The 13,005-nt window shown below is 47.4% G+C and overlaps 1 protein-coding gene across 1 annotated transcript in view; it reads left to right on the top strand.

Moving 5' to 3' along the window:
• pwp1 (PWP1 homolog, endonuclein) overlaps nucleotides 1–9,330 on the top strand; it is a 60,667-nt gene extending 51,337 nt beyond the window's left edge. The window contains exons 5-9 of the mRNA XM_067999188.1: nucleotides 1,276–1,387; nucleotides 1,635–1,725; nucleotides 7,196–7,317; nucleotides 7,859–7,964; nucleotides 9,037–9,330. Coding sequence (XP_067855289.1) covers nucleotides 1,276–1,387; nucleotides 1,635–1,725; nucleotides 7,196–7,317; nucleotides 7,859–7,964; nucleotides 9,037–9,146 — 541 coding nt within the window. The 3' untranslated portion in view covers nucleotides 9,147–9,330. The remainder of the gene's footprint in view (nucleotides 1–1,275; nucleotides 1,388–1,634; nucleotides 1,726–7,195; nucleotides 7,318–7,858; nucleotides 7,965–9,036) is intronic.
• The last annotated feature ends 3,675 nt before the right edge of the window (nucleotides 9,331–13,005 follow it).

Here is a 13,005-nt window from a genome sequence, read left to right as displayed (position 1 = left end):
TCAGTCCATGACACCAGTAAAGAGTTGGCCTTTTCCCCTGACCCTTTTAATTTTTTTCTTTTTCAAATATTTATCCATTTCCCTTTTAAAAGCTATTCTGGATCCTGCTTCCCCCCCTGTTTCTTGTCAAATGTTCCATGTCCCAACAACCCTCTGTGTAAACAAAAAAAATTAATTCCCCTGACCCCTCCCTTCGTTCTTTTGGTATGATCTTAAATTTCGTCTATTTAGTTACTGACTCACTGACCAATTGAAATAGTTCTTCCCGATTTACGTTATCGAAACCCTTCACTGTTTGGAACCCCTCTTTCAGATCTCCTCTTAACCTTCACTTTTAAACAGTTTCTCCGGACTCTCCCCAGAACTAAACCTCCTCATCCCTGGGATCATCTCAGTGAATCTCTTCTGCATCCTCTCCCTAGCCTTGATATCCTTCCTAAAGTGGGGCACCCAAAATTCCACACAATATTCTAACTGAGACCTTGCCAGTTCGAATATGGTTTGCAGAGTAACTATCAGAAAATAGTACCTGCATTTCCTGTAAAATTTTTTATTACATTTTTCTTTTGAGCACATAATCGAGGCTGACACTTCAGTGCAGTACTGAGGGAGCGCTGCACTGTCGAAGGTGTCGTCTTTCGGATGAGATATTAAACCCAGGCCCCGTCTGCCCTCTCAGGTGGATGTAAAAGATCCCATGGCACTATTTCGAAGAAGAGCAGGGGAGTTCTCCCCAGTGTCCAGGCCAATATTTATCCCTCAAGCAACATTATTAGAACAGATTATCTGGCCATTATCACATTGCTGTTTGTGGGATCTTGCTATGCGCAAATTGGTGGCTGTGTTTCCTACATTACAACAGTGACTGCACTTCAGTGGTATTTCATTGGCTGTAAAGTGTTTTGGGACGTCCTGAGGTTATGAAATACGCTCTAGAAATACAAGGTCTTCCTTTTCATTCTGTAGCTTCCTCATGTCTCAGCCAAGATTCAGGACGAGACCTTGCAGTCTAGGTGCCAATATTGCTCTTTAATCAACTGCTACAGGGCACGTTAGAGCAGCCAACTGATTGAGGACTGAGAGCTGGATCCTGCTGTGCACGGAATCTCAGGAGTCCTTTCACACTGGTGCCCTGAATGGTATTGCGCGTTTCTCTGAGTTTGGGGCCGACTATCAGACAGGAAAGTTATGATCAAAGCCTTCCTTACACGTTTCCTGCCATCGCTTATTACAGAATTGACTCCAGTGGTTTATGTGCCCCTTGGTTACCTACAGGTCTGTCGTACTGTACGACTGCCGGAGTCCGAAGGAGAACCATCGCAGCTGGAGCTTCAGTGGGGAGGTGGAGCGAGTCACCTGGAACCATTTTGCACCGTGTAACTTCCTGGTGAGGTTTATTCTCACCGTGTGGTGGGATTGTATTATCGGTAACTGGCACGGCTTCTGAAGTATGCTGATGTTGAAAGTAAAAGGATTGTTGGAACTAAGTGGCTACGGGTTTGGTAGTTTTATATACATGGTTACTGAGTTTGAGAATGAATGGCAGACAGTAATTATGGAATGTTAAACTTCAGTTATTGTTCTCCAGTCTTCACTGCTTGGTTAGAAGTTAGCACTTTACCTCGCTGTTCTAGGCCAGCACAGAAGATGGGTTTGTGTATTGTTTGGACGCTCGATCAGAGAAACCACTTTTCACACTCAAAGCTCACGATGGAGAAGTAACAGGTAAGAAATGGTTTACCAGCGAGTCTTTGAGCTGCATCTGATTCTAAAGCCGCACAGTCTGTTTCTTGTGTCTGCAGGCTCCGATTTAAAAGGACGGTGCAATAATAAAAGTTATCTTTGGCCAAGTTTATTTTTTTTGCTCCTTCGACAAATATTTTGACCAGATAATTTTTTAAATGAACTTCAGAAAACACAAAACTTTAGCTTTTTGTTGGGTTGGAGTCAGTGACACTGAATTCATGTGATCGGCTCCCAGAGACAAATGGAAAGTGTTTTGCAAAAACTACTGCCTTTAACAGAACTATAATCTCATTGACGTAATTAGGGGAAGGAGAGTCCATTCATTAATCAAACATGTCTCGATCTGATTTTATAAAGAAATGAGCCTTGCATTTATAAAGTGCGGCCTCACATCTTACAAACATCCCACAGAAACTCACATACAATGAATACTTGGAAGTGAAACGGAATCATTCTGAATGTGGCAGAGAATTTGAGCCCAGTAATCCGAGGAATGATCAATGAATTTGGTTTTGGTGATGTTGGCTGAGGGAGGTTGGTTAAGTCACTGGGAGAACAGCCACCTCCTGTTTCTGTGCAATGTTACACCTCCACCCGAGCTAGGCCACAGGCAGGAGGGGACACTGCTCGGTTCCACTTCTCATCTGAAGGTCGGCATTTGTGGCAGTGCAGCACACCCTCAGTATGGACCCTCCGACAGTGCAGCACACCCTCAGTACGGACCCTCCGACAGTGCAGCGCTCCCTCGGTACGGACCCTCCGACAGTGCAGCACACCCTCGGTACGGACCCTCCGACAGTGCAGCGCTCCCTCGGTACGGACCCTCCGACAGTGCAGCGCTCCCTCGGTACGGACCCTCCAACAGTGCAGCGCTCCCTCGGTACGGACCCTCCGACAGTGCAGCGCTCCCTCGGTACGGACCCTCCGACAGTGCAGCGCTCCCTCGGTACGGACCCTCCGACAGTGCAGCGCTCCCTCGGTACGGACCCTCCGACAGTGCAGCGCACTGTGATATCCACAGGATGCACTGCAGCAACTCACCAAGGCTTCTTCGACAGCACCTCCCAAACCCGCGACCTCTACCACCTAGAAGGACAAGGGCAGCAGGCACATGGGAACAACACCACCTGCACGTTCCCCTCCAAGTCACACACCATCCCCACTTGGAAATATATCGCCGTTCCTTCATCGTCGCTGGGTCAAAATCCTGGAACTCCCTTCCTAACAGCACTGTGGGAGAACCTTCACCACACGGACTGCAGCGGTTCAAGAAGGCGGCTCACCACCACCTTCTCAAGGGCAATTAGGGATGGGCAATAAATGCCGGCCTCGCCAGCGACGCCCACATCCCATGAACGAAAAAAAAAGTGTCCGTCTTGGTTATGTGCCCAAGCTCCCATTCTGTTACACTGATTTTTTTATTATTCGAGTTCAATGTAGTGTTTGAAAGGGAAAAAAGTGAATCAGCTGCTAAGATTCTAGACTTGGGCAAGGCCGACTTCAATGGGATGAGACAGAGACTGTCCACAGTAAACTGTGCAAATCTGTTAATGGGTAAAACGACTGATGATCAGTGGGAAATGTTTAAAGAAACATTTAACATGATACAGAATCGGTTTATACCCCTGAGGGGCAAGAACTCTACTTGCCAAAAAAAACATCCATGGACAACTAAAGAGGTAAGGGACAGTATAAGACATAAGGAAAGGGCATACAAAAAGGCAAAAAATGGCACAGATCCTGACGAATGGGAAAGATACAAAGATCAACAAAGGGTCACAAAACAGATAGTAAGAGCTACAAAAAGAGAGAATGAAAAGAAACTCGCAAGGGATATCAAAACCAATACGAAGAACTTTTATAGTTATATTTGGAAAAAGAGGGTGGTCAGGAGCAGTGTTGGCCCCTTAAAAACTGAAAGTGGGGATATTGTCATTGGAAATGGCGGACATGTTGAATAATTACTTTGCGTCAGTATTTACAGTAGAAAAAGAGGATAGCATGCCGGAAATCCCAATAAAACTTATATTGAATCGGGGACAGGGACTCAATAATATTAATATAAGTAAAGCAACAGTAATGAAGAAAATAATAGCACTAAAGAGTGACAAATCCCCAGGACCAGATGGTTTCCATCCCAGGATTTTAAAGGAAATAAGTGAGCACGTTGCAGATGCCCTAACTATAATCTTTCAAAGTTCTCTAGATTCAAGAACTGTCCCTCTAGATTGGAAAATTGCACGTCATTCTGCTTTTTAAGAAAGGAGAGCGAGGGAAACCAGGGAATTATAGACCAGTTAGCCTAACATCTGTTGTGGGGAAAATGCTGGAGTCTATAATTAAGGATAGGGTGACTGAACACCTCGAGAATTTTCAGTTAATCAGAGAGAGCCAGCATGGATTTGTGAAAGGTAGGTCGTGCCTGACAAACCTGATTGAATTTCTTGAAGAGGTGACTAAAGTAGTGGACAGGGGAATGTCAATGGATGTTATTTATATGGACTTCCAGAAGGCATTTGATAAGGTCCCACATAAGAGACTGTTAGCTAAGATAGAAGCCCATGGAATCGAGGGAAAAGTACGGACTCGGTTAGGAAGTTGGCTGAGCAAAAGGCGACAGAGAGTAGGGATAATGGATAGGTACTCACATTGGCAGGATGTGACTAGTGGAGTCCCGCAGGGATCTGTCTTGGGGCCTCAATTATTCACAATATTTATTAACGACTTAGATGAATGCATAGAAAGTCTCATATCTAAGTTTGCCGATGACACAAAGATTGGTGGCATTGTAAGCAGTGTAGATGGAAACATAAAATTACAAAGGGATATTGATAGATTAAGTGAATGGGCAAAACTGTGGCAAATAGAATTCAATGTAGACAAATGTGAGGTCATCCACTTTGGATCAAAAAAGGATAGAACAGGGTACTTTCTAAATGGTAAAAAGTTAAAAACAGTGGATGCCCAAAGGGACTTAGGGGCACAGGTACATAGATCATTGAAGTGTCATGAACAGGTGCTGAAAGTAATCAATAAGGCTAATGGAATGCTGGCCTTTATATCTAGAGGACTGGAGTACAAGGGGGCAGAAGTTATGCTGCAGCTATACAAAACCCTGGTTAGACCGCACCTGGAGTACTGTGAGCAGTTCTGGGCACCGCACCTTCGGAAGGACATGTTGGCCTTGGAGGGAGTGCAGCGTAGGTTTACTAGAATGATACCCAGACTTAGAGTCATAGAGTCATAGAGTTATACAGCACGGATAGAGGCCCTTCGGCCCATCGTGTCCGCGCCGGCCATCAAGCCCTGTCTACTCTAATCCCATATTCCAGCATTTGGTCCGTAGCCTTGTATGCTATGGCATTTCAAGTGCTCATCCAAATACTTCTTGAATGTTGTGAGGGTTCCTGCCTCCACAACCCTTTCAGGCAGTGAGTTCCAGACTCCAACCACCCTCTGGGTGAAAAAGTTCTTTCTCAAATCCCCTCTAAACCTCCCGCCTTTTACCTTGAATCTATGTCCCCTTGTTATAGAACCCTCAACGAAGGGAAAAAGCTCCTTAGTATCCATCCTATCTGTGCCCCTCATACTTCAAGGGTTAAGTTACGAGGAGAGATTACACAAATTGGGGTTGTATTCTCTGAAGTTTCAAAGGTTAAGGGGTGATCTGATCGAAGTTCATAAGATATTAGGGGGAACAGATAGGGTGGATAGAGAGAAACTATTTCCGCTGGTTGGGGATTTTAGGAGTAGGGGGCACAGTCTAAAAATTAGAGCCAGACTTTTCAGGAGCGAGATTAGAAAACATTTCTACACACAAAGGGTGGTAGAAGTTTGGAACTCTCTTCCGCAAACGGCAATTGATACTAGCTCAATTGCTAAATTTAAATCTGAGATGGATAGCTTTTTGGCAACCAAAGGTATTAAGGGATATGGGCCATAGGCAGGTATATGGAGTTAGATCACAGATCAGCCATGATCTTATCAAATGGCGGAGCAGGCACGAGGGGCTGAATGGCCTACTCCTGTTCCTATGTGGCTGTAGTGGGGCCGGGGTAGGGGTGGGATCTGGGTGGGTGTGGGGGTCTGTGTGAGGGTTGGAGGGCCGGTGTAGGGTGGGGTAAAGTCTGTCCAGAAGCCTGAGCCTGCATTAATCGTTTGCGAGCAGGTTCCTCTCCTCTCTGTCTCCGGATGTGGGTGTGTGTACGGGCTCCTCACTCTGCTGCCGTCCTCTGATGGTCCTCCTTCAGATGGGAGGATTCTCTGTGGTGCCAGTCTCAGTGCTGTGGCCAAAACCGATTGGCACCAAGGCTCAGGAACCCGAGTGCCAAGAAAAACAGAACCAAAGAAAAGCGGTGAAGAAATCAGTTTAGAATACTTGAAACTTAGCACAGCGTACAGCTCCGTGCCAATCGACTCCGGACCCCTGTTATGTGCAAGTGGGATTTGCACCCCATGCTGACTGTACGATGGCCAGTTCCAAGTGGGATCTTCCTGTGCCACCCAGCTCTCTAGGAGTGGCCGGTGTTCTATGATTCCAGGCCATTTTCCATGCTGTTATCTAATGTGAACTGGCCACTTGAGATCTGCAATCTTCTGACTAGGAAGATGGGGAGCCGGTGCCCAGGGAGAGGTGGCCCAGGGAGAGGTGGCCCAGGGAGAGGTGGCCCAGGGCGCTGGTGGCCCAGGGCGCTGGTGCCCCGAGGCGCCTGTTCCCGGGGAGCCTGTTCCCTGGGAGAGGTGGCCCGGGGAGCTGGTGGCCCGGGGAGCTGGTGGCCCTGGGAGCTGGTGGCCCTGGGAGCTGGTGGCCCTGGGAGCTGGTGGCCCGGGGAGCTGGTGGCCCGGGGGGGAGGTGCCCGGGGAGCTGGTGCCCAGGGAGAGGTAGCCCCGGGAGCTGGTGGCCCGGGGAGCTGGTGGCCCGGGGAGCTGGTGGCCCGGGGAGCTGGTGGCCCGGGGGGGAGGTGCCCGGGGAGCTGGTGCCCAGGGAGAGGTAGCCCCGGGAGCTGGTGGCCCGGGGAGCTGGTGCCTGGGGAGCTGGTGCCTGGGGAGCCTGTTCCCGGGCCAAAGAACACCCAGGAATGTCCATTACATTTAGACTTATTTCCCCCATTGAGGTTAAAGCCTCCAATTCTAGTTGGTAAAACTTGTGTTTGAATTTTTCCTTAATGATTAACTCCACCCCCCTTTCTATATATTTCTGTGTCTCTTCTTGTTGCTTTGCAAATTTATTCCATTTCCTTCTGGAGCAAAGGTTGGTAAACGGAGTTGAGATATAGATCAGCTATGATCTAATTGAGTGGCAGAACCGTCTCGAGGGGCTGAATGGCCTCCTCCTGTTCCTATGTATTCCATTTCCCTCTGTCTATGTTGGATAGTGCCTCAGTTACCTGATTCTTGAAAACAGCATTTGATAAGCTACATGATCTTAAAATAAAATAATTTTATTCAGGTTTGGAGCTCAGCAGCCAAATCAAAGGGTGTCTGGTAACATCGTCGTCTGATAAACATGTGAAGATCTGGGATATTTTGGGGAACAAGCCCAGCCTGGTACATTCTAGGGATATGAAAATGGTGAGTGACTGCAAAATGGACTGATGGTAAAAATCAAATCGAATGATTGATGGTAGTTGAGGTGCTGGGCATTTCACCATTGTGTGAGCACATTAACCCTTAACACAGGGTGAGTGTGTCACACTGGGAGGGCTGCAGGTTACGAGCATTAACCCTTAATACAGATCAGTGTGTTACACTGGAGGGCTGCGGGTTATGAGGTGTTAATCAGCTAATGAATTGTGTGTATTTTACAGATTGTTTTCATGGGGCATTAGGTTATTTCAAACTTTACAATTTGATATTAGTGTGGCTGTTTGTAATTTATGGAACAATAAGCTTTCAATCTCTGCTGTCGGTGTGGGTTATGAAGAAGGCTGAAGCTGTATTATTGCTGCTTTTACAGGGGGTAGGGCCCAGATTCAGGGGGCTTTGTGCTGGGATGGGTGAAAGTGGAGAGTGAATGGGGGAAAATTCATCAAGATTTGCTTTGTATTTTGAGTCACTGAATGAATTTGAACTGTAATTCTACCCTCTGACCTGGTCCGTGTTTCTGTTGTAGGGTGTCGTGTTCTGTGCATCTTGTTGTCCAGACTTGCCATTTATCTACTCTTTTGGAGGGCAGAAGGGGGGTCTCCGCACGTGGGACATTAGCAGTGCGTCTGCAGGTAATCACTTTCACCAATCGTTCAAGATTCTCCAGAACATTTACCTAAAGTCAAAATGTTAGCACAGAATGTTCTCATTTGACAATAAGTCAGAAGATAATTTTCTGTAGTTGGGGGAGCGGGGGGTCAGTGACGATGGGACATCAATTTAAAATTGACTGAGTGAGGAGAGAGGCTGGGAGAACTTTCTTTACACAGAGGGTTATTGGAGCATGGAATGGTTTGCCACAGGGAATGGTTGAGGCAGAGACCATTGCAACTTTTAAAGGATAATTGTATCAGAGGTAGATACAGGAGTATGGGGAGAGCACAGGGCAGTGGGGCTAGCAGAGAACCAGCATAGACACGATGGGCCGAATGGCCTCTTTCTTTACTGTAAACTTTGATGCTATAGATCAAATTTTTAAGGAAACTGCATCAATAAGATAGCATCACTTAGAGTGTAATGTTTTTAATGGTTTTTAATGTCAGCTGCAGTGCGTTCTCGTGGGGTTGAGGTAAGTGCATGATCATTGCAGGACGATTCAGAAGCTGTGTTATAACTCGGGGTGGGGGAGTTTTACAGTAAGATGCTGCCTGTGAAGCTTTTACTTCAGAGTTTAACCGTTTTGAGAATTTTAGTGTTTCAATTACAATATGTAACAGTTGGGATTTTATTCAGACATAACTCGGCCCCACCCAGGTTCTACATTTCATGCATTCAACATTGAAAATTTCGAGTATCTGATGCTGCACAGAAGTTCAGTGCTGAAGGATTGGTTGTTAATTTGTGTTGGAAAATGGTTGTGATTATTAAGTTGGCGCAAATGCATTGTCCTGTCAGTTTGTTTCTGAGGAAGTAGTGTTTATATGGTAAATGTAATCTTTGTTTAATTCTGCAGTCTCAGCATTGGCTGATAGTACCAAACTACAAAGGCAGAATTCTGTGATCTTATCATCCTGCTGTCCTGTCCCCTCATTCGTTCTCCATTTAGAAACCTGACTCAGATTGATGTGTGCAAAGTGTTTCTTTGTTCTAGAGTTTTTAGACACTCATCTTTTCCTTGTTTGTGCTTCTGTGATGCTTTCCCAGTGAACACAGCATTTGGAGCTCGTGAAAGATTACAGGTGGCTGTGCCCTGGAGTCCATCGGTTACCGGCCCTGCGACTAACACCACGACAGAGAATGCAATGGAATGCTAGTCTGGGCGATACAGAGACTTCCAGCATCGGCAGATATTTATTTACAGCTTTTCAATTACTCTTGTTAAGTTGTAGATGGCTTCAAAAAAGAGATGCACCCCAGGTGATGAATGTGAAATGCCTGAGCAGGTATCCTGTCTCCTGTGACGTTCTGGTACTTGGCAATAAAGTTGGACGAAGCTTATTCCTGTGCGCTTGATTCTTGCAGTTTCATATTGTCAGAGTAACAATAAGATACAAGTGCCCAACGGTTATAAGGAGTCTGATCAACACTCAACTACCAGTGAGAGCAAACTGCAGCCGATCGGCCCACCCGGTGGAACCTGAACCCCAGCGACAAAGGCAACGATACTTGGACATCCCTGTGAGAAAGTATCATCACGATTTGTACACAGACGTGTTCAGGGTTTTGCCCACCTGTCACACACACACCTTTAGAATCTAACATTTTTATTAATATTTGTTACATAAAAAACATTATATAAATGGGAACAGTGGAGAGTATTCTGTTTGTGTCAAAGATACAGGGGTGGTGCCAGAGGACTGGAGAGTTGCAAATGTTACACCCTTGTTCAAAAAAGGGTGTAAGGATAAACCCAGCAACTACAGGCCAGTCAGTTTAACCTCAGTGGTGGGGAAGCTTTTAGAAATGATAATCCGGGACAGAAATAACAGTCACTTGGACAAGTGTGGATTAATAAAGGAAAGCCAGCACAGATTTGTCAAAGGCAAATCGTGTTTGATTAACTTGATTAAGTTTTTTATTGAGGTAACATAGAGGGTCGATGAGGGCAATGCGGTTGATGTGAATATGGACTTTCAAAAGGCGTTTGATAAAGGGCCACATAATAGGCTTGTCATCAAGATTGAAGCCCATGGAATAAAAGGGGCAGTGGCAGCATGGATACAAAATTGGCTAAGTACAGGAAACAGAGAGTAGTGGTGAATGGTTGTTTTTCAGACTGGAGGGAGGTGTACAGTGGTGTTCCCCAGGGGTCGGTGCTGGGACCACTGCTTTTCTTGATATATATTAATGACTTGGACTTGGGTGTACAGGGTACAATTTCAAAATTTGCAGATGACACAAAACTTGGAAGTGTAGTAAACAGTGAGGAGGATAGTGATAGACTTCAAGAGGACATAGACAGGCTGGTGGAATGGGCAAACACATGGCAGGTGAAATTTAACACAGAGAAGTGCGAAATAATACATTTTGTTAGGAAGAATGAGAGGAGGCAATATAAACTAGAGGGCACAATTCTTAAGACCATAAGAGATAGGAGCAGGAGTCGGCCATTCGGCCCCTCGAGCCTGCTCCGCCATTTAATGACATTATGGCTGATCTCATTTTTACCTCAACTCCACTTTCCCGCCCTTTCCCCATAGCCTTTAACCCCCTTGCCGATCAAAAATTTGTCTAAGATTGTCTAAAGGGGGTGCAGGAACAGAGAGACCTGGGGGTATATGTACACAAATCTTTGAAGGTGGCAGGACAGGTTGAGAAAGCGGTTAAAAAAGCATACGGGATCCTGGGCTTTATAAATAGAGGCATAGAGTATAAAAGCAAGGAAGTTATGTTGAACCTTTATAAAACACTGGTTCGGCCACAGCTGGAGTATTGTGTTCAATTCTGGGCACCGCACTTTAGGAAGGATGTGAAGGCCTTAGAGAGGGTGCAGAAAAGATTTTCTAGAATGGTTCCAGGGATGAGGGACTTCAATTACGTGGATAGACTGGAGAAGCTGGGGTTGTTCTCCTTTGAGCAGAGAAGATTGAGAGGAGATTGGATAGAGGTGTTCAAAATCATGAAGGGTTTAAGATAAAGTAAGTAAAGAGAAACTGTTCCTTATTGGCGGATGGGTTGAGAACCAGAGGTCAACACCATCTGCACGTTCCCCTCCGAGTCACACACCATCCTGACTTGGAAATATATCGCCGTTCCTTCTTCGTCGCTGGGTCAAAATCCTGGAACTCCCTTCCTAACAGCACTGTGGGAGAACCGTCACCACACGGACTGCAGCGGTTCAAGAAGGCGGCTCACCACCACCTTCTCAAGGGCAATTAGGGATGGGCAATAAATGCCGGCCTCGCCAGCGACGCCCACATCCCATGATCGAATTTTTAAAAATACAGATTTGAGGTGATTGACAAAAGAACCAAAGGCAACATGAGGAAAAACTTTTTTACGCAGCGAGTAGTTATGATCTTGAATGCGCCGCTTGAAAGGGTGGTAGAGGCATGGTCAATTGTGGCTTTCAAAAAGGAATTGGATACATACTTGAAGGGAAAAAATTGCAGGGCTACGGGGAAAGAGGGGAATGGGACTAACTGGATTGCTCTTACAAAGAGCTGCATGGACTTGATGGGCCGACTGGCCTCCTCCTGTGCTGTATCCATCCTATGATTCTATGAAAATGCTCAACTCACCTGCGCTGCTTAGGAGAGTCGTTGGTAAAATGAAGGCACCTTGAGTTGGGGAGGATTCAGCCACATGGATTGGAAGTTAGTTATAGAGCGGGAAGAATCCTGGCTGCTGCCCCGAAAGACCAGAGTTGGGACCGTTGCTATTCTCAATATATTAAAAATCTTCCAGTCTCACTTCCTGTTGTCACAATTTATAAAACAGCAGGGAAATGAGAATGTTTTTTATGCAGCAAGTTATGATCTGGAGTGCACTGTGTGAAAGGGCGGAGAAAGCAAATTCAATAATAACTTTCCTTCCTCTGACCCGCTGCACTGGTCCTTTCCTCTGACCCGCTGCACTGGTCCTTTCCTCTGACCCGCTGCACTGGCCCTTTCCTCTAACCTGCTGCACTGGTCCTTTCCTGCGACCCGCTGCACTGGCCCTTTCCTCTGACCCGCTGCACTGGCCCTTTCCTCTAACCCGCTGCACTGGTCCTTTCCTCTGACCCGCTGCACTGGCCCTTTCCTCTAACCCGCTGCACTGGTCCTTTCCTGCGACCCGCTGCACTGGTCCTTTCCTGCGACCCGCTGCACTGGCCCTTTCCTCTAACCCGCTGCACTGGTCCTTTCCTGCGACCCGCTGCATTGGTCCTTTCCTCTGACCCGCTGCACTGGTCCTTTCCTCTGACCCGCTGCACTGGCCCTTTCCTCTAACCCGCTGCACTGGTCCTTTCCTGCGACCCGCTGCACTGGCCCTTTCCTCTAACCCGCTGCACTGGTCCTTTCCTGCGACCCGCTGCATTGGTCCTTTCCTCTGACCTGCTGCACTGGCCCTTTCCTCTAACCCGCTGCACTGGTCCTTTCCTGCGACCCGCTGCACTGGCCCTTTCTTCTAACCCACTGCACTGGTCCTTTCCTGCGACCCGCTGCATTGGTCCTTTCCCCTGACCCGCTGCACTGGCCCTTTCCTCTAACCCGCTGCACTGGTCCTTTCCTGCGACCCGCTGCATTGGTCCTTTCCTCTGACCTGCTGCACTGGCCCTTTCCTCTAACCCGCTGCACTGGCTCTCTCCTCTGACCCGCTGCACTGGTCCTTTCCTGCGACCCGCTGCATTGGTCCTTTCCTCTGACCCGTTGCACTGGTCCTTTCCCCTGACCCGCTGCACTGGTCCTTTCCCCTGACCCGCTGCACTGGTCCTTTCCTCTGACCCGCTGCACTGGCCCTTTCCTCTAACCCGCTGCACTGGTCCTTTCCTGCAACCCGCTGCACTGGCCCTTTCCTCTGACCCGCTGCACTGGTCCTTTCCTCTGACCCGCTGCACTGGCCCTTTCCTCTAACCCGCTGCACTGGCCCTTTCCTCTGACCCGCTGCACTGGTCCTTTCCTGCGACCCGCTGCACTGGTCCTTTCCTCTGACCCGCTGCACTGGTCCTTTCCTCTGACCCGCTGCACTGGT

This window comes from Heptranchias perlo, chromosome 18 (assembly GCF_035084215.1).
Source record: "Heptranchias perlo isolate sHepPer1 chromosome 18, sHepPer1.hap1, whole genome shotgun sequence".
Lineage (NCBI taxonomy): Eukaryota > Metazoa > Chordata > Chondrichthyes > Hexanchiformes > Hexanchidae > Heptranchias > Heptranchias perlo.
Note: the sequence above shows the minus strand (reverse complement) of the source record. Positions and strands in the feature narration are given on the sequence as shown.